This window comes from Pristiophorus japonicus, chromosome 22 (assembly GCF_044704955.1).
Source record: "Pristiophorus japonicus isolate sPriJap1 chromosome 22, sPriJap1.hap1, whole genome shotgun sequence".
Lineage (NCBI taxonomy): Eukaryota > Metazoa > Chordata > Chondrichthyes > Pristiophoridae > Pristiophorus > Pristiophorus japonicus.
In genome coordinates, this window is record NC_091998.1 from 11,625,707 (window position 1) to 11,652,553 (window position 26,847).

Genomic DNA, 26,847 nt, shown 5'->3' on the forward strand with positions numbered 1-26,847 from the left:
CCGGCTCTTTTGCTCGGGATTTTCAGTCGGTTGCTCACTTGGCTTAGCGCCCTCAGAGCGGTGTGGAACGCCTCCCTTAGTGCTCCGCCCCACACTCAGCTGCTGAATTTTGTGGATGGCAACGCAAACCATTTCCCGGCACAAAATGTACAGCCCCGCCGCCATTAGCGCCCCAATTAGCCTCAGACCGAAAATCCAGCCTTAAGGTTCATCTGGTTCGCCTTCTACCACCCGTGTGATACAACGATAGTGGAGTTATTGATTAATCACAGCCATCAATCTCTGCCAATTAGGCTACAACAGGCCCAGACATGGCACGAGGAGAAGCCCCAGAGGTGGAGAGCTTGGGGAACCACAGGTCCAAAGTCACCTTTTTCCTCCCGAGCCACGCGACACTCACCACACCTCACGTCTCAACTTACCCATATGCTGTTTCCCACCATGTTATTTCCTGAAAGAAATCTAACTAATTTCCATTTGAATGAATCAATACTAACTGCTTCCACTGTCTCCCAGGGGAGCTTGTTCCATAGCTTGATCACTTGCTCACTGAAATCGTGTTTTCACAGATTAGTATTGAATTTACCCCTTCAAGCGTAGGTCGTGTCCTCTGGTTCTATTGTTCTGGACATGGTGAAACAGCTCATCGTGGTCAACATTATCTGCAACCACAACAACTTGTATTTATATAACCCCTTTAACGTAGTGAAACATCCCAAGACGCTTTGCAGGAGTATTACGAGATAAAAATTTGACACCGAGCCGCGTAAGTAGAAATTAGCGCAGGTGAACAAAAGCTTAGTCAAAGAGGGAGGTTTTAAGGAGCGTCTTGAAGGAGGAAAGAGAGGTATAGAGGCGGAGAGGTTTAGGCAGGGAGTTCCAGAGCTTGGGACCCAGGCAACAGAAGGCACGGCCACCAATGGTTAAGCGATTGTAATCAGGGATGCTCAAGAGGGCAGAATTAGAGGAGCGCCGACATCTCGGGGGGGGGGGGGGAGGGAGGTCTGGGGCTGCAGGTGATTAGAAATAGGGAGGGGCGAGGCCATGGAGGGATTTGAAAATAAGGATGAGAATTTTGTAATCGAGGCGTTGCTTAACCGGAAGCTAATGTAGGTCAGCGAGCACAGGGGTGGTGGGTGAGCGGGCCTTGGCGCGAGTTAGGACACGGGCAACTGAGTTTTGGATCACCTCTAGTTTAAGTAGAGTAGAATGTGGGAGGCCGGCTGTTGGAATAGTCAGGTCTAGAGGTAACAAAAGCATGGATGAGGGCTTCAACAGCGGATGAGCTGAGGCAGGGGCGAGACGAGAGATGTTACGGAGGTGGAAATAGGCTGTTTGGTCTAGTCCCTTTTAAATCCTAAAAAGAGCTTTCTCTTTTCCTGTGAGAATATTACCCACCCATTATCCTCGTGCACTTTCCAGCGAGTGTTCTGGATAGCCATCAAGGACAGGAGCACTGGTTGATTTCTTATCCTTCGGCTAATGACACTAGTAGCAACTCCCCACTGCTGGCATCGTCTCATTCAGCCCAGCCCAGGCATTGAAAATGGGATCTTATCTCTCTGATAGCTCAATTGGTAAAGGCAGCATGAAGGTAAGTCACACAATAGAGGTGCTACAATTAGGACCCATCTGCCCTCTTAGATGGATGTAAAAGATCCCACGGCACTTTTTGAAGAAGAGCAGGGGAGTTATCCCTGGTGTCCTGGCCAATATTTATCCCTCAACCAACATCATTAAAAAAAACAAATTATCTGGTCATTATCAAATTGCCGTTTGTGGGATCTTGCTGTGTGCACATAGGCTGCCGCATTTCCCACATTACAACAGTACTTCAAAAATACTTAATGCATTTACTCACTGCATTGGAATCTCTACTTCTGGTATGGTAATACCAACAGCACCTCTACCATCGGGAAGGACAAGGGCAGCAGGGCACTTGGGAGCACCATCACCTCAAGTTCCCCTCCAAGTCACACACACCATCCTGACTTGGAAATATATCGGTGTTCCTTCATCGCCGCTGGGTCAAAATCCTGGAACTCCCTCCCTAACAGCACTGTGGGAGCACCTTCTCGAGGGCAATTAGGGATGGGCAATAAATGCTGGCCTTACCAGGGAAGCCCACATCCCAGGAAAGAATATTAAAAAAACAAGTGAAATGTGGACTTGTGCCCCACCTCACTGAGTTCTGATCAGTGTCACTGTGGCGAGGCCAAGAACATACAAAGAGACCATGGATCTCCACACAGAAGAGGAAAAGTTGATTCTTACACATTCCTGGTGCCTCTAGCCAAGCTGTTCCAGCACAACTACAACACTGGCACCTAGCTAAGATATGGAAAATTGCCCATGTATGTCCTCTCCACAAAAAGCAGGACAAATCCAACCTGGCCTATCAGTCTACTCCCAATCATCGGTAAAGTGATGGAAGGTGTCATCAACAGTGCTATTAAGTAGCACCTCCTCACCAATATCCTGCTCACCGACGTTCAGCTTGTGTTCCGCCAGGACCACTCTGCTCCAGACCTCATTATAGCCTTAATCCAAACATGGACAAAAGAGCTGAATTCCAGAAGTGTGATGAGAGCGACTGCCCTTGACATCAAGGCAGCATTCAACTGAGTGTGGCACCAAGGAGCCCTAGTAAAACTGAAGTCAATGGACTATCGGAATTCCTCAAGGCAGCGTCCTAGACCCAACTATTTGCAGCTGCTTCATCAATGACCTTCCCTACACCATAAGGTCAGAAGTGGAGCTGTTCGCTGATGATTGCACAGTGTTCAACTTCATTTGCAATTCCTCAGATAATGAAGCAGTTCATGCCCCACATGCAGCAAGACCTGGATGACATTCAGGCTTGGGCTGATAATGGCAAATAACATTCGTGCCACACAAGTGCCAGGCAATGATCATCTCCAACATGAGAACTAAACACCTCCCCTTGAAATTCAATGGCATTGCCATTGGCAAATCTGTACCACCAACATCCTGGAGGTTTCCATTGACCAGACTGGACCAGCCACATAAATGTCATGGCTGCTAAAGCAGGTCAAAGGCTGGGTAATCTGTGGCAAGAAGCTCACTTCCTGAATACCCAAACCCTCTCCACAACCTATAAGACAGAGGTCAATGGTATCATGTATCCTACATGGCTACAATTGGTACTATCATAAGATGTGCCACCAGAGGACACAGCAGTGGGAGACTCATAGGTTACCTGTACAGGTGTGCCTAGCCTAGTATAAAAGGCAGGCCACCAGGTGTGATCCTCACTCTGGAGTTAACTAATAAAGGATTAAGGTCACTACAGTTCAAGTACATCTAAGGACACTACAAATAGTGTGATGGAATACTCTCCATTTGCTTGGATGAGTGCAGCTCCAACAACACTCAAAAAGCTCGACACCATTCAGGACAAAGCAGTCTGCTCAATCGGCACCCCATCCACCACCTTGAGCATTCACTCCCTCCACCATCAGTGCACCGTAGCTACAGTGTGTACTATCCACAGGATAGCCGAGACACCGCCAAGGCTTCTTCGGCAGCACCTCCAAAACCCGCGACCTCTGCCAACTAGAAGGACCAAGGGCAGCAGGTGCATGAGAACACCACCATCTCCACATTCCCCACAGCAATGTGGTTGACTGTTAAATTCCCTCTGAAAAGGCCGAGCAAGACACTCGGTTGTAACAAACCACTACGAAAAAGTCAGCACTGTGGGAGTACCTTGACCACATGGACTGCAGCGGTTCAAGAGGCGAATCACCACCAACTTCTCCAGGGCAAGTAGGGATGGACATAAAATGCCAGCCTTGCTAGCGATGCGCACATCCCATGAACGAATAAATGTTTTAAAAGGCACAAGTCAGGAGTGTGATGGAATACTCTCCACTTGCCTGGATGAGTGCAGCTCCAACAACACTCAAAAAGCTTGACACCATCCAGAACAAACCAGATTACTTGATTGGCACCCCATCCACCACCTTCAACACTCACTCCCTCCACCACCGGCGCACCGTGGCTGCAGTGTGCACCATCTACAAGATACATTGCAGCAACTCGCCAAGGCTTCTTCAGCAGCATCTCCCAAACCCGGGACTTCCACCACCTTGAAGGACAAGGGCAACAAGTGCATCGGAGCACCATCACCTCCAAGTCCCTCACCAAGTCACACACCATCCCAATTTGGACATATATCACTGTTCCTCCATGGTTGCTGATTTTAAATCCTGGAACTCCCTACCTAACAGCACTGTGGGAGTACCTTCACCACGGACTGCAGCGGTTCAAGATGGAGGATCACCACCACCACCTTCTCAAAGGCAGCTGGGGATGGGCAATAAATGCTGCTGACACCCATATCCTGAGAATTATTGTTTTTAATATCTTTAAAGTTGGTTCAGAGCAGCAGGTTCACTGTTTATCCTCTTGTCGCAGTTGATATGCTTCCTGGGAAGACCAAGGAGGAAGAAAATTACTTCTAATGTCCGCTGTGGCTCAATGCATTGCACACTCGCCTCTGAGTCAGAAGGTTGTGGGTTCAAGTCCCACTCCAAGGACTTGAGCACTAAAATCTAGGCTGACATTTCCAGTGCAGTGCTGAGGGAGTGCTGCACTGTCGGAGGTGCCGTCTTCCGATGGATGTAAAAGATCCCACGGCACTATTTCGAAGAAGAGCAAGGGAGTTATCCCTGGTGTCCTGGTTAATATTTATCCCTCAATCAACGTGACAAAAAAAAAAATTATCTGGTCATTATCACATTGCTGTTTGTGGGAGCTTGCTTGTGTGCATGTTGCCTGCCGCGTTTCCCACATTGCAAAAGTGATGACACTCCAAAAGTACTTCATTGGTTGTAAAGCACTTTTAGATGTCTAGTGGTCGTGAAAGGCGCTATATAAATACAAGTCTTTCTTTCTCTCTAGTGAGGAGGAGTTTACCCAGTTTTTTTGCCTGTTTATGGATCCCCAGGATATCATCAGTTCGGAGGGCAGGCAGGGTAGCTACATGTTACCTCGAGCCAGATTGTAAGAGGTATACACGTTGACTTGCCCTTGTGATTTCCCCTGTGAATACCTGCCAGCATTGATGGATTTGCATATTGTTCAGGACTGTGTCATCCTGTGTGCTCTTTATTTGAATTGTTCAAAGCTATTCATTCATGTTTAATTGGAACATTGAATAATTGCGTCGGCTCTGTTTCATCGATAGGTTGGCTTAGTCCTAATTGAGCTTATCTTTTGGGAAGTAGCAATTAACCCATGAATGCTTGCGGTATACACTGCTCACACCATAATATTCTTGCCTTTCAAATTTCTGTCATCACATGTCCTGTCTCTAGTAAATTACATTTTTAGTTCTGGTCAGATTCAATCAACGCAGATTGCGATGGGCCTGACTGTATTGTGCATTTTATTAGTACTTGCCACCCCACAGACATGTTTAGCTTCTAGGGGATTTATGTTAATGAAGTCTCTCTGCAGTCTACATCTAAATACACGGTGCAAAAAATAACATGTCATTTTGAGCTGCTAGATAGAGAGGTTGATTTGTTTGCTGTATCGATAAACGGCATAAAATATAAATAGTGCCATCTTGTGGACAATGTGTGTCAGCAATTCCTTACTGAAAAATACACGAGCACACTGGATAGATATTTACAAATGACTCATTTCACTCAATCCATATTCATATGCCGTAGTTATGCTGTAAAAACATGTGAAAGTAATATAAAGTTGAGATCATTTCCGAATTAGGCTTATATTTTGCTTTTCCTGTTGCACCGGGATTATAAAATTACAGCATAGAAGGAGGCTCATCCGCCTTTCAACTGGAGCTTTTCAAAGACAAGAATATTTACTCGAATGCAATTGCCCTGCCCTTTCCCTGTGTCCTTTCATATTTTTCCTTTACAAATATTCGTCCATCATCATAGGCAGTCCCTCGAAACGAGGATGACTTGCTTCCACGCCGAAAAGGGATGAGTTCACAGGTGTTTCAATGAAGGACCTAATATTCCGGATCCCGAACTATATCCTGAAGGGTGGAAGATGCCTGTGCGTGGATTTTTTTAACGTGTGGTGGTCGTTGCACACCAGCCACCACACGGGATTGACAGAGCGAGGTCTTGGTCCAGTGGCAAGTGTTAACCAAGACGACTGGAGACCAGCTCTGCTGCACAGGCCGAGCACGCACACATATCGCAGTGTGGACTGGGCCCGTGCTGCCCCTGGGTCCTCGCCTCTTCTGGGCCCCGAACCCTCGCCTCTCCTGGGCCCCGATCACATCCCTCTACGATCTCTCGCCGCTCCTTCGCCCCGACCTCGCCGCTCCTGCTGTACCTGCCCGCGCTGCAGTCAGCCGTCGCCCTCCTGCAGCAGCACGCGCTGCTCCCTGCAGTGTTATACCGCCGCACACTGCTCCCTCCAATGGCCCCGGCCTGCTGATGGTCTTGCAGGCCGAGACCGTGACGTCCAATTCTCTTTGAAATGATGTACTAGTCTCTACCTCACTCGACAGAAGTGGTGAAGAATTTAACGTCACAATAATCTTAATAAAAATTTCCTCTAAAGTTCACTCTTACTTTTAATCCTCAGTCTGTGTCCACTTGTGATCGACTCACGATCAGCGGAAACAATTTTTATTTCGTAAACCCAGTTAAACATAAGCGGACAGAGTTTTTTTTATTCGTTCACGGGATGTGGGCGTCGCTGGCGAGGCCGGTATTTATTGCCCATCCCTAATTGCCCCTTGAGAAGGGGGTGGTGAGCCACATTCTTGAACCGCTGCAGTCCGTGTGGTGAAGGTGCTCCCACAGTGCTGTTAGGGAGGGAGTTCCCCAGCAACTATGAAGGAACGGCCGATTTATTTCTAAGTCAGGATGGTGTGTGTGACTTGGAGGGGATCTTGCAAGTTGGTGATGTTCCCATGTGCCTGCTGCCCTTGTCCTTCTTCGTGTTTATCACAGAATATAAAAAATGAAGGTAACTAAAGCTAACTCATTTGAAATGTACTTTATTTATTCTTGGGATGTGGACTACACTGGGAATGGCCACATTAATTGCCCATCCTCACTTGTCCTCAGAAGGTGATAGTGGACATTCTTCTTTAGCAATTGCTTTTATAACTATAAGATAGATAGAGTGGATAGGAAGGACCTATTTCCCTTAGCAAAGGGGTCAATAACCAGGGGGCATAGATTTAAAGTAATTGGTAGAAGGTTTAGAGGGGATTTGAGGGGAAATTTCTTCACCCAGAGGGTGGTGGGGGTCTGGAACTCACTGCCTGAAAGGGTGGTCACCACATTTAAAAAGTACTTGGATGTGCACTTGAAGTGCCGTAACCTATTGGGCTATGGACCAAGAGCTGGAAAGTGGGATAGGCTGGATAGCTCTGTTTTGGCCGGCATAGACACGATGGGTCGAAATGGCCTCCTTCCGTGCTCCAAATTGTATGATTCTATGATCACTGAGCGACTTGCTGGACCACTGTAGTAGGCAGCAAGAGTCAAGTGTGAGATTAAAATTACTGAAGGGCCAGTTGGGATTTAAATTACAATGAGTCCATAAAAGCTGACATGGTCATCTTTCCCTAGTGCAAGCTCACACCTTATTAGATATATTGAATTCAGTTTCGCAACTTGGTGTGGTGAGATTATGAACTCATGACCTCCAAGTTGCTAGTCCAATATTATAGCTACCACACCACTGTAATGTATTTGCTTCATGGGTTAGTTGCTTAAGAATTCATAGCAACACATTGCTATTCAGAACTAGTTGGTTTATTAGCAAAGGTTTAACAATTGCAATACACATTACCAGTTCATCCACCAGGCTCACAACCACCTGCCCCATCGTGGATCCCCTAAACCCAATTGGCTGGGGTTTTATTGAGTCTTGTGAACAACACGTAACTGGCTAAGCCACTCACAATACAACAGCTCTACCAACCTGAGAGCGTACTTACAGGTGCATAAATTACAACCACCATACCTTGATGTTTAACGATGAGATGTCACTTGTTTTCAACATTTCTTTTTTACGCCCATCTGTGCTCTAAAATGGAGTCTCTTTTTCGCAATGTTTGCCCAACCTCTTTATCTTTGGAGAGACAGAAGGGGCAGGAAAGGCATTCTCATCATCATGATGTCTTGCACATAGTATTTCATCACATTGTCTGTCCTCAAACAATGAAAACGCATTTTTCTACGTGAAATGATTTTGGGCCGGTTTCTGCTCACTCCCTGAAACACATGACTGCTGCTACTTGACAAAAATTGGCAATCTCACTGAGAGAGCCAATGGGAGGGTTGGGCATGAGGAGGTGGACTTGAGCACATAATCCAGGCTGACACTCTAGTGCAGTACTGTAGGAAGATGCCGTTTTTCAGATGAGACATTAAACCGAGGCCCCGTCTGCCCTCTCAAGTGGACTTAAAAAATCCCACGCCACTATTTTGAAGAAGAGCAGTGGAATTCTCCCTGGTGTCCTGGCCAATATTTATCTTTCAACCAACCACTAAAAAACAGATTATCTGGTCATTAGCACATTGCTGTTTGTAGCAGCTTGCTGTACTCAAATTAGCTGCCGTATTTCCTAAAATACAACAGAGACTACATTCCAAAAGTATTTCATTGGCTGTCAAGCACTTTGGGACATCCAGTGGGTATCAAAGGCGCTATATAAATGCCAGTTCTTTCTTTCTTAAAGGCACTTCACACGGTAGGAGTTAGGGGAGGTTTTATGGAAGGCACGGTTGAAGAGGTGTGCTTCAGGAGGGTTTTGAAGGTGAACAAAGATGTAGCAAGGTGGACCGGTTTGGGAAAGAGCGCTCCATGGCGTGGGGTGAAAGGCTGAGGACTGAATCATGCCTGTATGCCCTGGTCCAATTATTCCCAGCCTGGCAGCCCTGCTTCACCTGAAGACTGCACTCGGTCTTGACTGCTCATGAGCGACACCATGGGAGATCGACCAGCAAGAAATAAAATAAGTAGATATTTGAAGAGATAATCTTTGTGTAGATATTTATCAAATTGCGTGAAAAGTGGTAAATGGTGTTTGAAAGAAATTGAGTACATTTCAGACAGTTATTTCAAGAAAACTCTTTGAAGGTGCGGATTTTTGGCTCCTCCCTGCTCTGTTTTTCGCCCCGGAGCGGCGTCAGTGGCGGGGGTGAAGTGTTCTGGGCGGGTGGTGAGCTTCCAGTGCCCCGCGGCGATCCTCGGGGCCGGTTTAGCGGCGGCGCGGAGCAGCACCGCCTGGAAGAGCTGCACCCGGTGTGCAACCCTCCTGGTTGGGACACCGGCGCGAGTTTTGGCTCTTGCCCGACCCGTCCGCCCCAATGCGCGCCCCGCAGTGACCGCCTGGGAAATCAGAGCGGTCCAACGATACCGACAGCAGCGGAGGTCAGTAATGGACTCCTGACGTAAGTGCGATTGTTTTTTCTTTTAATTTTTTTTTTTTGCGATTGGTGTTGTGGTGGCGTGGGCAATGTTTTGGGAATGTTTTTGTGGCTTTTTTTGGGTTCTCCCCACCTCCCCGGCGTCTTTCGGAGCGCTCCCGGCCCGGCTCTTTAGCTCGGGAGTTTCCCATGGTAACGCCCTGCGAGAGGTGCACAACGCCTCCCTTAGCACTGTGCCCCCCTGACTCAGGGCCCAGCTGCCCGATGTTACTTACTGAGGCGCAAACTGTTCCCAGGTGCAAACTTCACCGCCCAGCCGGCATTACCGCCCCAAAAAACATCAAAGCCGGAAATCCAGCCTATGGTTTCTACATGGCTGTGGGAATATTCATTATAACCTTTATCAGAATTGTAACATATCAGTGAACCATATTGGTAGGTCTGGTGACTGTAGGCATGCTCAGTCAAATAATCGCTGTCTGTAACAAATCATATTCTGCTGGAGGCAGGAAGGACTTGTTTTTTTTTTTCTTTTCATTAACCCCTTTATTAACAAGTTTGCTGACGTATAAACCTCAGGAAAGGATCAGACTCCTTGCACTGAGCTCACTGGTCCTTCAGCTCCTGCAGGCGACGAATTGTAAACTTCACAGTGACGGCCGAGGTGGTGTTGTAGGCCCAAGCTCCTCCAGCCACCGTTTTCATGCAGGATCCACAATGCAAGATACCGACTGCCCTCCTCTTCATCTTAGTCTTCCCACAGAAGGAGCAGGTGTATTTTGCGTGTTGGCTGATCTCGATTTTCTTCACCATTTTGCGGATGGACGCCCCATAGCGGGTGCCAAACTTGTCCACAATCCCCACCTTCTTGGGGCGTTTGGCCATGAGGAGCAGATGCTCCAATTAAAATTGCAATATGCCTGAAACGTCACATTTTACGAAGCAAATGTTTCTAAAGTGCTCACTTCAACATTTCAAGTGGATTTTCGAAAGCCGAGGGCTATTTTCTGTAATGGCAGCAACACAGTTGCTTTCAACACTTTTCTACTTATTTGATTTTGTTGTGCAGTCCACTCGAAGTGTTCTGTGAGCAAAAGGTCGGTCCTGTCAATCCGACTGATCTCAGTGACATCCAGACGTCAAAAGAGCTTCAAGTCAGTTCAGCTGCCGCTTTGTGAGAATCGGTTTCCACAAGCAGAGAGAAATATCTGGGCAGCTTGAGAGAAGCAAGTTTCAGAGAGCTTGGCTCACTTGTGTGGACTTATAAAACATCAATGGTTTCTTTTCACTCACTGAAGCTTTGCAGATCTACCGAAACAACCATAATAATAATTTGATTACAATTGTTTCACCTCGATTTCGAAACTCGCATCCATATTTTCAAATCCCTCCATGGCCTCGCCCCTCCCTATCTCTGTAATCTCCTCCAGCTCCACAACCCCCCGAGATATCTGCGCTCCTCTAATTCTGCCCTCTTGAACTTCCCTGATTATAATCGCTCAACCATTGGTGGCCGTGCCTTCTGTTCCCTTGGCCCCAAGCTCTGGAACTCCCTGCCTAAACCTCTCTGCCTCTCTACCCCTCTTTCCTCCTTCAAGACACTCCTTAAAACCTACCTCTTTGATCAAGTTATTGGTCATCTGCGCTAATTTCTACTTATGCGGCTCGGTGTCAAATTTTTTGTCTTATAAAACTCCTATGAAGCACCTCGGCACATTTTACTACGTTAAAAGCGTTATATAAATACAAGTTGTCGTTGTAATTGTTGCTGTGAAATGGCCAGTTTTAAAATAAAACATTTCATGCAAGTTCAGAATGGTAAAATGTGAAGATTTTATAGTACGTCAATAGGAACATAGAAAATTATAATTACTTGACGATAAAAGACCTAGTTTGCCTTCTACCATCCTAGTAGTTGATACAACTCTTTTAAATAATACGATTGAACCGTGTGCCCCCTTGTTAAAAGGGCCCAACCACCAGAACCTGAAAAGTATTAAAATACGTTGAAGGGAACCTTAAAAAATCAAGTTTAAAATGTTGTTCCCTGTTGTAATGATGCACTCCAGTCCCTCCAGTGCTCACCGGTTCTGGAAGGCCTTGAGCGTCACATGATACAATGATAATGGAGTGGCTGGATAATCACTGCAATCAATCTCTATCAATCAGAGACCCAGACATGAGGTGAGGAAAACCCCCAGTGGGGGAGAACTTTGGGAACCACAGGTCCAAGGTCACTGACTCCTCCCGAGCATGGTGCACTTATCATATGGCATGCCTCAAATTACTCATATTGTCTCCCAACATATTATTTTCTGAAATAAACCTACTGTCCACTTGAATGAATCAACACTCTATGCTCCCTGTGGAGCCTGTTCCATAGATTTACCAGTCGCTCACTGAAACAATGTTTTCGCTGACTTGTTTTGAATTACCCACCCTGCCCCCTGCCTTCAAGCAAAGGTCAAACTTTAAAATGGTAGGGATGTTCGTCTAATCATTGCTTTACTTGAGGAAAACTTTCTAAAGCTGTGTTATATTGCATTTACATGCTATGATTTATTGCAATTAACAAAAGCTACATCCATTGAATTCAAAAAGCAACTCTGGTACCTCAGTAAATCATCTCTCCACATTGTTATAACATTTGGTACAATATCGGTCCTTAAAGAAAATGATTTAACCCATACTCAAATGGGAAATCTTGATGCAGTCAATACACTATTTGAACAAAGACTTATTCTGCTACCATGAAATCGTTCCCATTGCTCTCTCCCCGCCCTCCACAAAATAAATCTTAATGCTAGTGGACTGCTATTCTTCAAAATGAGCTAACATCACAACAGTGACAATATTTGAAAACGTACTTCATTAGCTGTAGAGCATCCTAAGGTCGTTAAAGGTGCTATATAAATACAAGTCTTTCTTTCTTTGGGGTTGGACCTCAATAAACAATGCAGCCAACCAGGAACATGCCCAAAGAGGAAAGTGAGAACATTAAAGAGGGCAGAAGCCCTTTGAGGATTTAAACAAAATTTTTAGTAGGCAAAGCATCTAGCCCTGTGAGCAAAAAGAAAGACTTGCATTTATATAGTGCCTTTCATGACCTCAGGACATCCCAATGTGCTTTACAGCCAATGAAGTACTTTTTGAAGTGTAGTCACTGTTGTAACGTGGGAAACACGGCAGCCAATTTGCGCACAGCAAGCTCCCACAAACAGCAATGTGATAATGACCAGATCATCTGTTTTAGTGATGCTGATTGAAGGATAAATATTGACCAGGACACCGGGGATAACTTCCCTGCTCTTCTTCAAAATAGTGCTGTGGCATTTTTTACGTCCACCTGAGAGAGCAGACGGGGCCTCAGTTTAACGTCTCATCCGAAAGACGGCACCTCTGACAATGCACTGGGAGTGCCAGCCTAGATGTTTTGTGCTCAAGTCTCTGGAGTGGGACCCACAACCTTCTGACTCAAAAGTGAGGATGCTATCCATTGAGCCACTGGCTAACACAGATGGGAGAGTTCATTTCGTAAAAACATCCAGCTGGTCAAGGAGGAGGAACTGAAGGGAATCCAATTAGTCAGGAAATTGTGTTAGGGAAATTGATGGGATTGAAGGCCGATAAATCCCCAGGGCCTGATAGGCTGCATCCCAGAGTACTTAAGGAAATGGCCCTCGAAATAGTGGATGCATTGGTGATCATTTTCCAACATTCTATTGACTCTGGATCAGTTCCTATGGACTGGAGGGTAGCTTATGTAACACCACTTTTAAAAAAAGGAGGGAAAGAGAAAACAGGGAATTATAGACCGGTTAGCCTGACATCGGTGGTGGGGAAAATGTTGGAATCAATTTTTAAAGATGAAATAGCAGAGCATTTGGAAAGCAGTGACAGGATCGGTCCAAGTCAGCATGGATTTATGAAAGGGAAACCACGCTTGACAAATCTTCTAGAATTTTTAAAGGATGTAACTAGTAGAGTGGACAAGGGAGAACCAGTGGATGTGGTGTATTTGGACTGACAAAAGGCTTTTGACAAGGTTCCACACAAGAGATTAGTGTGCAAAATTAAAGCACATGATATTGGGGGTAATGTATTGACATGGATAGAGAACTGATTGGCAGACAGGAAGCAGAGAGTTGGAATAAATGGGTCCTTTTCAGAATGGCAGGCAGTGACTAGTGGGATGCTGCAGGGTTCAGTGCTGGGACCCCCAGCTATTTACAATATACATTAATGATTTAGATGAAGGAATTGAATGTAATATCACCAAGTTTGCAGATGACACTAAGCTGGGTGGCAGTGTGAGCTGTGAGGAGGATGCTAAGAGGCTGCAGGGTGACTTGGACAGGTTAGGTGAGTGGGCAAATGCATGACAGATGCAGTATAATGTGGATAAATGTGAGGTTATCCACTTTGATGGCAAAAACAGGAAGGCAGAATATTATCTGAATGGTGACAGTTAATGAAAAGGGGAGGTGCAACGAGACCTGGGTGTCATGATACATCAGTCATTGAAAGTTGGCATGCAGGTACAGCAGGCGGTGAAACAGGCAAATGGCATGTTGGCCTTGACAGCTAGAGGATTTGAGTATAGGAACAAGGAGGTCTTACTGCAGTTGCACAGGGCCTTGGTGAGGCCGCACCTGGAATATTGTGTTCAATTTTGGTCTCCTAATCTGAGGAAGGACGTTCTTGCTATTGAGTGAGTGCAGCGAAGGTTCACCAGACTGATTCCCGGGATGGCAGGATTGCCATATGAGGAGAGACTTGATCAACTGGGCTTGTATTCACTGGAGTTTAGAAGAATGAGAGGGGATCTCATAGAAACATGTAAAGTTCTGACGGGATTGGACAGGTTAGAGGCAGGAAGAATATTCCCGATGCTGGGGAAGTCCAGAACAAGGGGTCACAGTCTAAGGATAAAGGGTAAGCCATTTAGGACCGAGATGAGGAGAAACTTCTTCACTCAGAGAGTTGTTAACCTGTGGAATTCTCTACCGCAGAAAGTTGTTGAGGCCAGTTCGTTAGATATATTCAAGAGGGAGTTAGATTTGGCCCTTATGGCTAAAGGGATCAAGGGGTATGGAGAGAAAGCAGGAAAGGGATACTGAGGTTAAATGATCAGCCATGATCTTATTGAATGGTGGTGCAGGCTCGAAGGACCGAATGGCCTACTCCTGCACCTAATTTCTATGTTTCTATGTTGCTAATTTTCAGTACCTGACAATTTGTTTTTCTTTGTGAAAGTTCTAAGTTATTTCTCTGTATTCAATTATATAAATTTCTATGATTATCCAATTTATATTCGCGATCTCTTTTCAAAAATGCTTACTTTTTGCAGTGGCCTGTCCTCGGAAATATTGGAACTATAAAACGGTACATAAAGATCACAATAACATAGAATATCCGATAAAGGTATATTTGTACTTGGGATACTTTGTGTTATCAAAAATAGTTACGTGAGACTATTTGGCCCATCTAGCTCAGCCTTCAATAGAAGCCTATTGTTCCCCTCTTACCAAACACAGCATCTAACAGCCCCTTGAATGACTCTGTAGCTTTTGCCTCTATTACCCTACCCAATGTTCCCTATCAATTTCTTTTGCACCACGCGACCTCTTTAACCGGCTGCACGGCCCATTCGAAATTCCGCGCAATATGCGTTTATTTTCCATTTAAAAGCTGGCTCACCAGCTGCCCAGAACTCCAGATAGGGCCACACATCTTAAAGGGATCATTTGCAGCTACTGATCACTCTTTGACTGAAGAAATGCTTCCTGATGTCACTCCCAAATGTTTCTTTTACCAGATTGTACCTAAGTCCACTTGTTCTTCCAGCTGTGGTTTATCTTGAAATTGTTATAACTTCACATATTGCACGTGCTGCCATACATACCCCTATAATTTCCTATAACTCCTGAAAAAATGTCTAGAACATGCACTTGTCATCACCAACACCTTATTCCGCCAGAGGGACAAATACAAGGCATCGTGGCAACACCCTCGCTCCAAACACTGGCACCTGCTCGACTATGTCATCATCCGAGCAATGGATCGCAAGGATGTGCGCATCACCCGCGCCATGACAGGAGCTGATGACTGCTGGACAGACCACCGTCTAATCCGATCCATCATTGACATCAACATATAATTTCTCTTCTAATTCGCCCTACTTTCAAGGCTGAAGAACCCAAGCTTTCATAACCTTTCTGAATAATTCAGTGCCTCACCTTTAGGAATCGGCCTCTTAATCCTGCTCTCAGACCGCATCCATGTTTTGCATTTTCCATTGTGATTTATTGAACGGAACTGAAGGTAGCACTCAAGGAGCAGTCTAACCTGAACACCATACAGCTTCAGTATGACAAGCTCAGACTTATATTGTGACAATTTGGAAAAAATAGCTCTATGTTCTGCAAGAACGCTAAACAGATATTGATAGTAAAGGCAATTCTGCCATCCTAACTGCTTCATCCAGAAAGTCCTTACGCTTTTTATATTCTACGAGAAGCATAAACACTGGAATAGTCCTGATGGGCCATTTCAGAGGACAGTTAATCTACATATTGATTGGGCTAACCTAATTGGTAGCAATGCGGTGGAGGAGGATTTCCTGGAGTGTATTAGGGATGGTTTTCTGGACCAATATGTCAAGGAAGCAACCAGAGAGCTGGCCATCCTAGACTGGGTGATGTGTAATGAGAAGGGACTAATTAGCAATCTTGTTGTGCGAGGCCCCTTGAGGAAGAGTGACCATAGTATGGTAGAATTCTTTATTAAGATGGAGAATGACAAAGTTAATTCAGAAACTAGGGTCTTGAACTTAAGGAAAGGTAACTTTGATGGTATGAGGCGCGAATTGGCTAGATTCGACTGGCAAATGATACTTAAAGGGTTGACGGTGGATAGGCAATGGCAAACCTTTAAAGATCATATGGACGAACTTCAACAATTGTACATCCCTGTCTGGAGTAAAAATAGAACGGGGAAGGTGGCTCAACCGTGGCTAACAAGGGAAATTAAGGATAGTGTGAAATTCAAGGAAGAGGCATACAAATTTGCCAGAAAAAGTAGCAAACCGGAGGACTGGGAGAAATTTAGAATACAGCAGAGGGACTAATTAGCAATCTTGTTGTGCGAGGCCCCTTGGGGAAGAGTGACCATAGTATGGTAGAATTCTTTATTAAGATGGAGAGTGACAAAGTTAATTCAGAAACTAGGGTCTTGAACTTAAGGAAAGGTAACTTGAACTTAAGGACAAAGGGTTTAATTAAGAGGGGGAAAATAAAGTACGAGAGGAAGCTCGCCGGAAACATAAAAAATTACTGCAAAAGCTTCTATAGCTATTTGAAGAGAAAAAGATTAGTATAGACCAGCGTTGGTCCCTTGCAGTCGGATTCGGGTGAATTTATAATGGGGAACAAAGAAATGGCAGACCAATTGAACAAGTACTTTGGTTCTGTCTTCACAAAGGAAGACACAAATAACCTTCCCGATGTACTAGGGGCCCGAAGGACTAGTGAGAAGGAGGAACTGAAGGATATCCTTATTAGGCGGGAAATTGTGTTCGGGAAATTGACGGGGTTGAAGGCTGATAAATCCCCAGGGCCTGATAGTCTACATCCCAGAGTACTTAAGGAAGTGGCCCTAGAAATAGTGGATGCATTGGTGATAATTTTCCAACAGTCTATCGACTCTGGATCAGTTCCTATGGACTGGAGGGTTGCTAATGTAACATCACTTTTTAAAAAAGGAAGGAGAGAGAAAACGGGTAATTACAGACCAGTTAGCCTGACATCGGTGGTGGGGAAAATGTTGGAATTGATCATTAAGGATGAAATAGCAGCGCATTTGGAGAGCAGTGATAGGATTGGTCCAAGTCAGCATGGATTTATGAAAAGGAAATCATGCTTGACAAATCTTCTGGAATTTTTTGAGGATGTAACTAGTAGGGTGGACAAGGGAGAACCAGTGGATGTGGTGTATTTGGACTTTCAAAAGGCTTTTGACAAGGTCCCACACAAGAGATTGGTGTGCAAAATCAAAGCACATGGTATTGGGGGTAATGTACTGACATGGATAGAGAACTGGTTGGCAGACAGGAAGCAGAGAGTCAGGATTAACGGGTTCTTTTCAGAATGGCAGGCAGTGACTAGTGGAGTGCCGCAGGGCTCAGTGCTGGGACCCCAGCTCTTTACAATATATATTAATGATTTAGATGATGGAATTGAGTGTAATATCTTCAAGTTTGCAGATGACACTAAACTTTGTGGCGATGTGATCTGTGAGGAGGACACTAAGAGGCTGCAGGGTGACTTGGACAGGTTAGGTGAGTGGGCAAATGCATGGCAGATGCAGTATAATGTGGATAAATATGAAGTTATCCACTTTGGGGACAAAAACACGAAGGCAGAATATTATCTGAATGGCGGAAGATTAGGAAAAGGGGAGGTGCAGCGAGATCTGGTGTCATGGTTCATCAGTCATTGAAAGTTGGCATGCAGGTACAGCAGGCAGTGAAGAAGGCAAATGATATGTTAGCCTTCATAGCAAGGGGATTTGAGTATAGGAGCAGGGAAGTCTTGCTGCAGTTGTACAGGGCCCTGGAATATTGTGTTCAGTTTTGGTCTCCTAATCTGAGGAAGGACATTCTGGCTATTGAGGGAGTGCAGCGAAGGTTCACCAGACTGATTCCATTGATGGCTGGACTGTCATATGAGGAGAGACTGGATCAACTGGGCCATTATTCACTGGAGTTTAGAAGGATGAGAGGGGATCTCATAGAAACATATAAGATTCTGACTGGACTAGACAGGCTAGATGCGGGAAGAATGTTCCCGATGTTGGGGAAGTCTAGAACCAGGGGACACAGTCTTAGGATAAAGGGGTAGGCTGTTTAGGACTGAGATGAGGAGAAACTTCTTCACTCAGAGAGTTGTTAACCTATGGAATTCCCTGCTGCAGAGAGTTGTTGCCAGTTCATTAGATATATTCAAGAGGGAGTTAGATATGGCCCTTACGGTAAAGGGGATCAAGGGGTATGGAGAGAAAGCAGGAAAGGGGTACTGAAGGAATGATCAGCCATGATCTTATTGAATGGCGGTGCAGGCTCGAAGGGCCGAATGGCCTACTCCTGCACCTATTTTCTATGTTTCTATGTTTCTATGAGTCAACCACATTGCTGTGGATCTGAAGTCACACAAAGAAGCTTCTTAAAGGAGGAAAGAGAAGTAGAGAGGCGGAAAGGTTTAGACAGGGAGTTCCAGAGTTTGGGGCCCAGGCAACAGAAGGCACAGCCACCAATGGTTGAGCGATTATAATCAGGGATGCTCAGAAGGGCAGAATTAGAGGAGCGCAGACATCTCAGAGGATTGTAAGGCTGGAGGAGGTTACAAAGATAGAGAGGGGCAAGGCAGTGGAGGGATTTGAAAACAAGGATGAGAATTTTCAAATTCAAGCATTGCTTAACCGGGAGCCAATGTGGGTCAGCGAGCACAGGAGTGGTGGATGAACAGGACTTGGTGCGAAATAAGTCATGGACAACTGAGTTTTGGATAACCTCAAATTTATGGAGGGTAGAATGTGGGAGGCCAGCCAGAAGTGCATTGGAATAGTCACGTCTAGAGGTAAAAAAGGCATGGATGAGGGGTTCATGAGAGGATGAGGCAAGAGTGGAGATGGGCAATGTTACGGAAGTGGAAATAGGCAGTCTTAGTTATGCTGCGGATATGTGGTCAAAACCTCATTTCAAGGTCAAATATGACACCAAGGTTGTGAACAGTGTGGTTCAGCCTCAGACAGAAGTTGGGGACAGCGATGGAGTCAGTGGCTAGGGAATGGAGTTTGTGGTGGGGATCAAAAACAATGGCTTCGGTCTTCCCAATATTCAATTGTAGAAAATTTCTGCTCATCCAGAACTGGATGTGGGACAAGCAATCTGACAATTTAGAGACTGTGGAGGGGTCAAGAGAAGTGGTGGTGAGGTAGAGCTGGGTGTCATCAGCGTACATTTCGGATTCTTGTCACTGAGGGGCAACACGTAGATGAAAAATAGGAGGGGGCCGAGGATAGATCCTTGGGGGACCCCAGAGGTACCGATGCGGGGGTAGGAAGAGAAGCCGTTGCAGGTGATTCTCTTAGATAAGAATGGAACCAGGCGAGTGGAGTCCCACCCAGCTGGACGATGATGGAGAGGTGTTGGAGGAGGAGGAAGTGCTCAACCGAGTGACAAAAGTAAATTTTCCTCTCTATGATCCCTAACCAGAGATTTACACAATTGTAGCATACCTTATACCCTCATCATCAAAGGCAGTCCATCGAAGTCGAGGAAGACTTGCGTCCACTCTAAAAGTGAGTTCTCAGGTGGCTATACAGTCCAATACGAGAATTACAGTCTCTGTCACACGTGGGGCAGATAGTCATTGAGGATAAGGGAGGGTGGGACAGGTTTGCTGCACGCTCCTTCTGCTGCCTGCGCTTGATTTCTGCATGCTCTCGGCGATAGCTGTGCAGATAGCAGTTAACGGATACGATGTGGTTGGCATCGCGGAGACATGGCTCCAGGGTGACCAAGGCTGGGAACTCAACATCCAAGGGTATTCAGCATTTAGGAAGGATAGACAGAAAGGAAAAGGAGGCGGGGTGGAGTTGCTGGTTAAAGAGGAAATTAATGCAATTGTAAGGAAAGACATTATCTTGGATGATGTGGAATCGGTATGAGTGGAGCTACGGAATACCAAGGGGCAGAAAACATTAGTGGGAGTTGTGTACAGACCTCCAAACAGTAGTAGTGATGTTGGGGAGGGCATTAAACAGAAAATTAGGGGTGCATGCAATAAAGGCGCAGCAGTTATAATGGGTGACTTTAATATGCACATCGATTGGGCTAACCAAACCAAACTGGAAACAGTATGGTGGAGGAGGATTTCCTGGCATAAGGGATGGTTTTCGAGACCAATATGTCGAGGAACCAACTAGGGGGGAGGTCATCTTAGACTGGGTGTTGTGTAATGAGAGAGGATTAATTAGCAATCTCGTTGTGCGAGGCCCCTTGGGGAAGAATGACCATTATATGGATTAGGATGGAGAATGAAACAGTTAATTCAGAGACCATGGTCCAGAACTTAAAGAACGGTAACTTTGAAGGTATGAGGCGTGAATTGGCTAGGATAGATTGGCGAATGATACTTAAGGGGTTGACTGTGGATGGGCAATGGCAGACATTTAGAGACCACATGGATGAACTACAACAATTGTACATCCCTGTCTGGCGTAAAAATAAAAAAGGGAAGGTGGCTCAACCATGGCTATCAAGGGAAAACAAGGATAGTATTAAAGCCAAGGAAGTGGCATACAAATTGGCCAGAAATAGCAGCGAATCCGGGGACTGGGAGAAATTTAGAACTCAGCAAAGGAGGACAAAGGGTTTGATTAGGGCAGGGAAAATAGAGTACGAGAGGAAGCTTGCAGGGAACATTAAAAGCTTCTATAGATATGTAAAGAGAAAAAGGTTAGTAAAGACAAATGTAGGTCCTGCAGTCAGAATCAAGGGAAGTCATAAATGGCAGACCAATTGAACAAGTACTTTGGTTCAGTATTCACTAAGGAGGACACAAACAACCTTCCGGATATAAAAGGGGTCAGATGGTCTAGTAAGAAGGAGGAACTGAGGAAAATCCTTATTAGTCGGGAAATTGTGTTGGTGAAACTGATGGGATTAAAGGCTGATAAATCCCCAGGGCCTGATGGTCTGCATCCCAGAGTACTTAAGGAGGTGGCCTTGGAAATAGCGGATGCATTGACAGTCATTTTCCAACATTCCATAGACTCTGGATCAGTTCCTATGGAGTGGAGGGTAGCCAATGTAACCCCACTTTTTAAAAAATGAGGGAGAGAGAAAACAGGAAATTATAGACCGGTCAGCCTGACATCAGTAGTGGGGAAATTGATGGAATCAATTATTAAGGATGTCATAGCAGCGCATTTGGAAAGAGGTGACATGATAGGTCCAAGTCAGCATGGATCTGTGAAAGGGAAATCATGCTTGACAAATCTTCTGGAATTTTTTGAGGATGTTTCCAGTAGAGTGGACAAGGGAGAACCAGTTGATGTGGTATATTTGGACTTTCAGAAGGCTTTCGACAAGGTCCCACACAAGAGATTAATGTGCAAAGTTAAAGCACATGGGATTGGGGGTAGTGTGCTGACATGGATTGAGAACTGGTTGTCAGACAGGAAGCAAAGAGTAGGAGTAAATGGGTACTTTTCAGAATGGCAGGCAGTGACTAGTGGGGTACCGCAAGGTTCTGTGCTGGGGCCCCAGCTGTTTACATTGTACATTAATGATTTAGACGAGGGGATTAAATGTAGTATCTCCAAGTTTGCGGATGACACTAAGTTGGGTGGCAGTGTGAGCTGCGAGGAGGATGCTATGAGGCTGCAGAGTGACTTGGATAGGTTAGGTGAGTGGGCAAATGCATGGCAGATGAAGTATAATGTGGATAAATGTGAGGTTATCCACTTTGGTGATATAAACAGAGAGACAGACTATTATCTGAATGATGACAGATTAGGAAAAGGGGAGGTGCAACGAGACCTGGGTGTCATGGTACATCAGTCATTGAAGGTTGGCATGCAGGTACAGCAGGCGGTTAAGAAAGCAAATGGCATGTTGGCCTTCATAGCAAGGGGATTTGAGTACAGGGGCAGGGAGGTGTTACTACAGTTGTACAGGGCCTTGGTGAGGCCACATGTGTACTGTGCACAATTTTGGTCTCCTAACTTGAGGAGGGAGGAATGGCCTACTCCTGCACCTATTTTCTATGTCTATATTTCTATGTTCTTGCTATTAGAAACATAGAAACATAGAAAATAGGTGCAGGAGTAGGCCATTCGGCCCTTCTAGCCTGCACCGCCATTCAATGAGTTCATGGCTGAACATGCAACTTCAGTACCCCATTCCTGCTTTCTCACCATACCCCATATTGGGGTCCGCTCGGCACTGCGCCTGCGTGGCGGCCGCCGACGCCGCCTCACAGGAAGGGGCGGGACACGTGGGCAGGGAGGGACTGAGCATGCGCCGCCGAGTCCTCCTGATGCTCAGGCTGAGGGGCGGGGCTTCTCCCCAGGCTGAGGGGCGGGGCTTCTCCCCAGGTTGCGGGGCGGGGCTTCTCCCCAGGCTGAGGGGCGGGAGTGCAGCGAATGTTCACCAGACTGATTCCCGGGATGGCAGGACTGACATATCAAGAAAGACTGGATCAACTGAGCTTGTATTCACTGGAGTTCAGAAGAATGAGAGGAGATCTCATAGAAACGTTTAAAATTCTGACGGGTTTAGGCAGGTTAGATGCAGGAAGAATGTTCCCAATGTTGGGGAAGTCCAGAACCAGGGGTCACAGTCTAAGGATAAGGGGTAAGCCATTTAGGACCGAGATGAGGAGAAACTTCTTCACCCAGAGAGTGGTGAACATGTGGAGTTCTCTACCACAGAAAGTTGTTGAGGCCAATTCACTAAATATATTGAAATAGGAGTTAGATGTAGTCCTTACTACTAGGGGGATCAAGGGATATGGCGAGAAAGCAGGAATGGGATACTAAAGTTGCATGTTCAGCCATGAACTCATTGAATGGCGGTGCAGGCTTGAAGGGCCGAATGGCCTACTCCTGCACCTATTTTCTATGTTTCGATGATGAGACTCGAGGTGCTCAGCGCCCTCCCGGATGCTCTTCCTCCACTTGGGGCGGTCTTTGGCCAGGGACTCCCAGGTGTCACATAGAAACATAGAAACATAGAAAATAGGTGCAGGAGCAGGCCATTCAGCCCTTCTAGCCTGCGGCGCCATTCAATGAGTTCATGGCTGAACATGAAACTTCAGTACCCCCTTCCTGCTTTCTCGCCATAACCCTTGATCCCCCAAGTAGTAAGGACTTCATCTAACTCCCTTTTGAATATATTTAGTGAATTGGCCTCAACTACTTTCTGTGGTAGAGAATTCCACAGGTTCACCACTCTCTGGGTGAAGAAGTTTCTCCTCATCTCGGTCCTAAATGGCTTACCCCTTATCCTCAGACTGTGACCCCTGGTTCTGGACTTCCCCAACATTGGGAACATTCTTTCTGCATCTAACCTGTCTAAACCCGTCAGAATTTTAAACGTTTCTATGAGGTCCCCTCTCATTCTTCTGAACTCCAGTGAATACAATCCCAATTGATCCAATCTTTCTTGATAGGTCAGTCCCGCCATCCCGGGAATCAGTCTGGTGAACCTTCGCTGCACTCCCTCAATAGCAAGAATGTCCTTCCTCAAGTTAGGAGACCAAAACTGTACACAATACTCCAGGTGTGGCCTCACCAAGGCCCTGTACAACTGTAGCAACACCTCCCTGCCCCTGTATTCAAATCCCCTCGCTATGAAGGCCAACATGCCATTTGCTTTCTTAACCGCCTGCTGTACCTGCATGCCAACCTTCAATGACTGATGTACCATGACACCCAGGTCTCGTTGCACTTTCCCTTTTCCTAATCTGTCACCATTCAGATAATAGTCTGTCTCTCTGTTTTTACCACCAAAGTGGATAACCTCACATTTATCCACATTATACTTCATCTGCCATGCATTTGCCCACTCACCTAACCTATCCAAGTCACTCTGCAGCCTAATAGCATCCTCCTCGCAGCTCACACTGCCACCCAACTTAGTATCATCCGCAAATTTGGAGATACTGCATTTAATCCCCTCGTCTAAATCATTAATGTAGTGTCGGTGGGAATGTTACACTAATACCCTATTTGTATTCCAGTCCCCATTTGTCTTTTACATTTGTTTTTTGAGGATTTTAGATTTTTGAGCTGGAGTGGGGCTCGAACTCTCGACCTGATGGTTCAGAGGTGAAGGAGGCTCACTGGAGCGAAGTCCCGCCCCTCAGCCTGGGGAGAAGCCCCGCCCCGCAACCTGGGGAGAAGCCCCGCCCCTCAGCCTGGGGAGAAGCCCCGCCCCTCAGCCTGAGCATCAGGAGGACTCGGCGGCGCATGCTCAGTCCCTCCCTGTCCACGTGTCCCGCCCCTTCCTGTGAGGCGGCGTCGGCGGCCGCCACGCAGGCGCAGTGCCGAGCGGACCCCAATATGGAGGCGCGTGTGGTGCCGAGCGACTTGTATCCGCAGATCTATAGTTTCCTGCTGCAGAATAAGTTCCAGAAAGCCGCCAAGGAGTTCCTCAAGCAGTCCAACGTGGTGAGCCGCCGGTCTTTTATTTCCGGGCGGGTGGGTCGCCGGCAAAGCGAGAGAAAAAGCAGCGCACCACGTGAGGCCTCCGACCGGGTCGTCTAGTGAAGCGCGGTGGGTGCGCGCGTGCGCGTGCGCGCAGGGGTGGAAGACTCGCCGCCTCGCGTTCCAGCTCCCGGTCCGCGTGTCTCCCGGGCAACGTTCCAATCCCCCGGCCGCGTGGCGCCCCTCCCGGGCAAATGCCCCATCTCTGCACGTGCTGGTTTCCTCAAAGTAGTTCTAACTTATTGCAGCAGTGCTTTTTTTTAAAAAAAAAAAGTGGCTCCTCACGGAACGGCTCGTGGATGAAAAAGATGCCCCAATGCAGAGAGACCTATAAAATGCTGTAGAGGGCCCTTGTGCATGAAACACAAAAAGTTAGAATGCAGGTACAACAAGTGATCAGGAAGGCAAATGGAATGTTGGCCTTTATTGCAAGGGGGATGGAGTATAAAAGCAAGAGTAGTCCCGCTACAACTGTACCTGGTTGTACTGTGTATCGTTTTGGTCTCTGTATTTATAAGAACATAAGAAATAGGAGCAGTAGGCCATACGGCCCCTCGGGCCTGCTCTGCCATTTATTGCAATCATGGCTGATCTGATCACATCCACTTCCCCGCCCGCTCCCAATAACCCTTTATCCCCTTATCGTTTAAGAATCTGTCTATTTCTGTCTTAAATTTATTCAATGTCCCAGCTTCCACAGCTCTCTGAGGCAGCAAATTCCACAGATTTACAACCCTCTGAGAGAAGAAATTCCTCCTCATCTGTTTTAAATGGGTGGCCCCTTATTCTAAGATCATGCCCTCTAGTTCTAGTCTTCCCCATCAGTGGAAACATCCTCTCTGCATCCACCTTGTCAAGCCCTGTCATAATCTTATACTTTTTGATAGGATCACCTCTTATTCTTCTGAATTCCAATGAGTAGAGGCCCAACCTACTCAACCTTTCCTCCATAAGTCACCCCCCTCATCCCCAGAATCAACCTAGTGAACCTTCTCTGAACTGCTTCCACAGCAAGTATATCCTTTAATAAATATGGAAACCAAAACTGCACTCAGTATTCCAGGTGTGGCCTCACCAATATCTTGTATAGCTGTAGCAAGACTTCCCTGCTTTTATACTCCATCCTCTTTGCAATAAAGGCCAATATATCATTGGCCTTCCTGATCACTTGCTGTACCTGCATACTAACCTTTTGTGTTTCATGCACAAGTACCCCCAGGTCCTACTGTACTGCAGCACTTTGCAATCTTTCTCCATTTAAAAAATAATTTGCTCTTTGATTTTTTTTCTGCCAGAGTCTTTCCAACATTATACTCTATCTGTCAAATTTTTGCCCACTATGTCGTTTGCAGATTTTTGTCCTCGTCACACATTGCTTTTCTTCCCATCTTTGTATCGTAGGCAAACTTGGCTACGTTACACTCTGTCCCTTCCTCCAAGTCGTTAATATAGATTGTAAATAGTTGGGGAGGGATATACTTGCATTGGAGGCTGTTCAGAGAAGGTTCACTAGGTTGATTCTGGAGATGAGGGGGTTGATATATGAGGATAGGTTGGGTCTATACAAATTGGAGTTCAGAAGAATGAAAGGTGATCTTATCGAAACATATAAGATAATGATTCTCGACAAGATGGATGCAGAGAGGATGTTTCCACTCATAGGGGAAACTAAAACTAGGGGACATAGTCTCAGAATAAGGAATCGCAGATTTAAAATGGAAATGAGGAGGAATTTCTTCTGAGGGTTGTGAATCTGTGGAATTCTCTGCCCCAGAGAGCTGTGGAGGCTGGGTCATTGAATATATTTAAGGTGGAGGTAGACAGATTTTTGAACGATAAGGATGTCAAGGGTTAAGGGGAGCGGTCAGAGAAGTGGAGCTGAGTCCATGATCAGATCAGCCATGATCTTATTGAATGGCGGAGCAGGCTCGTGAGGCAAAGTGGCATGCTCCTATTTCTTATGTAGTAAGCGATGCATCATCCATCCACCCCCCCCCCCCAAAAAAAACACACATTTGTTTCATTCTTTAAACTGCGGCCATTGTCTACATGGCATTATGTTTGAAAGTTATGGGGAGGAGTCAGATCGAGCATGTAGATGGGGGCAACTGGGCTGGAGGCTTGGCAGGTGTAATTGTAGAAGTAGTAAGGCGAGCTTCAGAACTGAGGAGGC

At 46.1% G+C, this 26,847-nt stretch overlaps 2 protein-coding genes across 3 annotated transcripts in view; one reads left to right on the forward strand and one right to left on the reverse strand.

The window, feature by feature from the left end:
* Nucleotides 1–9,927: 9,927 nt before the first annotated feature.
* Nucleotides 9,928–10,286, reverse strand: LOC139234677 (large ribosomal subunit protein eL43-like). Its single transcript, XM_070865355.1, has one exon. It carries the CDS (start codon nt 10,284–10,286, stop codon nt 10,008–10,010), a length of 279 nt encoding a protein of 92 aa, XP_070721456.1. The 3' UTR covers nt 9,928–10,007.
* A 14,208-nt stretch (nt 10,287–24,494) lies between these two features.
* nolc1 (nucleolar and coiled-body phosphoprotein 1) overlaps nt 24,495–26,847 on the forward strand; it is a 29,556-nt gene continuing 27,203 nt past the window's right edge. For both annotated transcript variants that reach the window (XM_070865622.1, XM_070865623.1), the window contains exon 1: nt 24,495–24,638. In XM_070865622.1, coding sequence (XP_070721723.1) covers nt 24,531–24,638 — 108 coding nt within the window. In that variant the 5' untranslated portion in view covers nt 24,495–24,530. The remainder of the gene's footprint in view (nt 24,639–26,847) is intronic.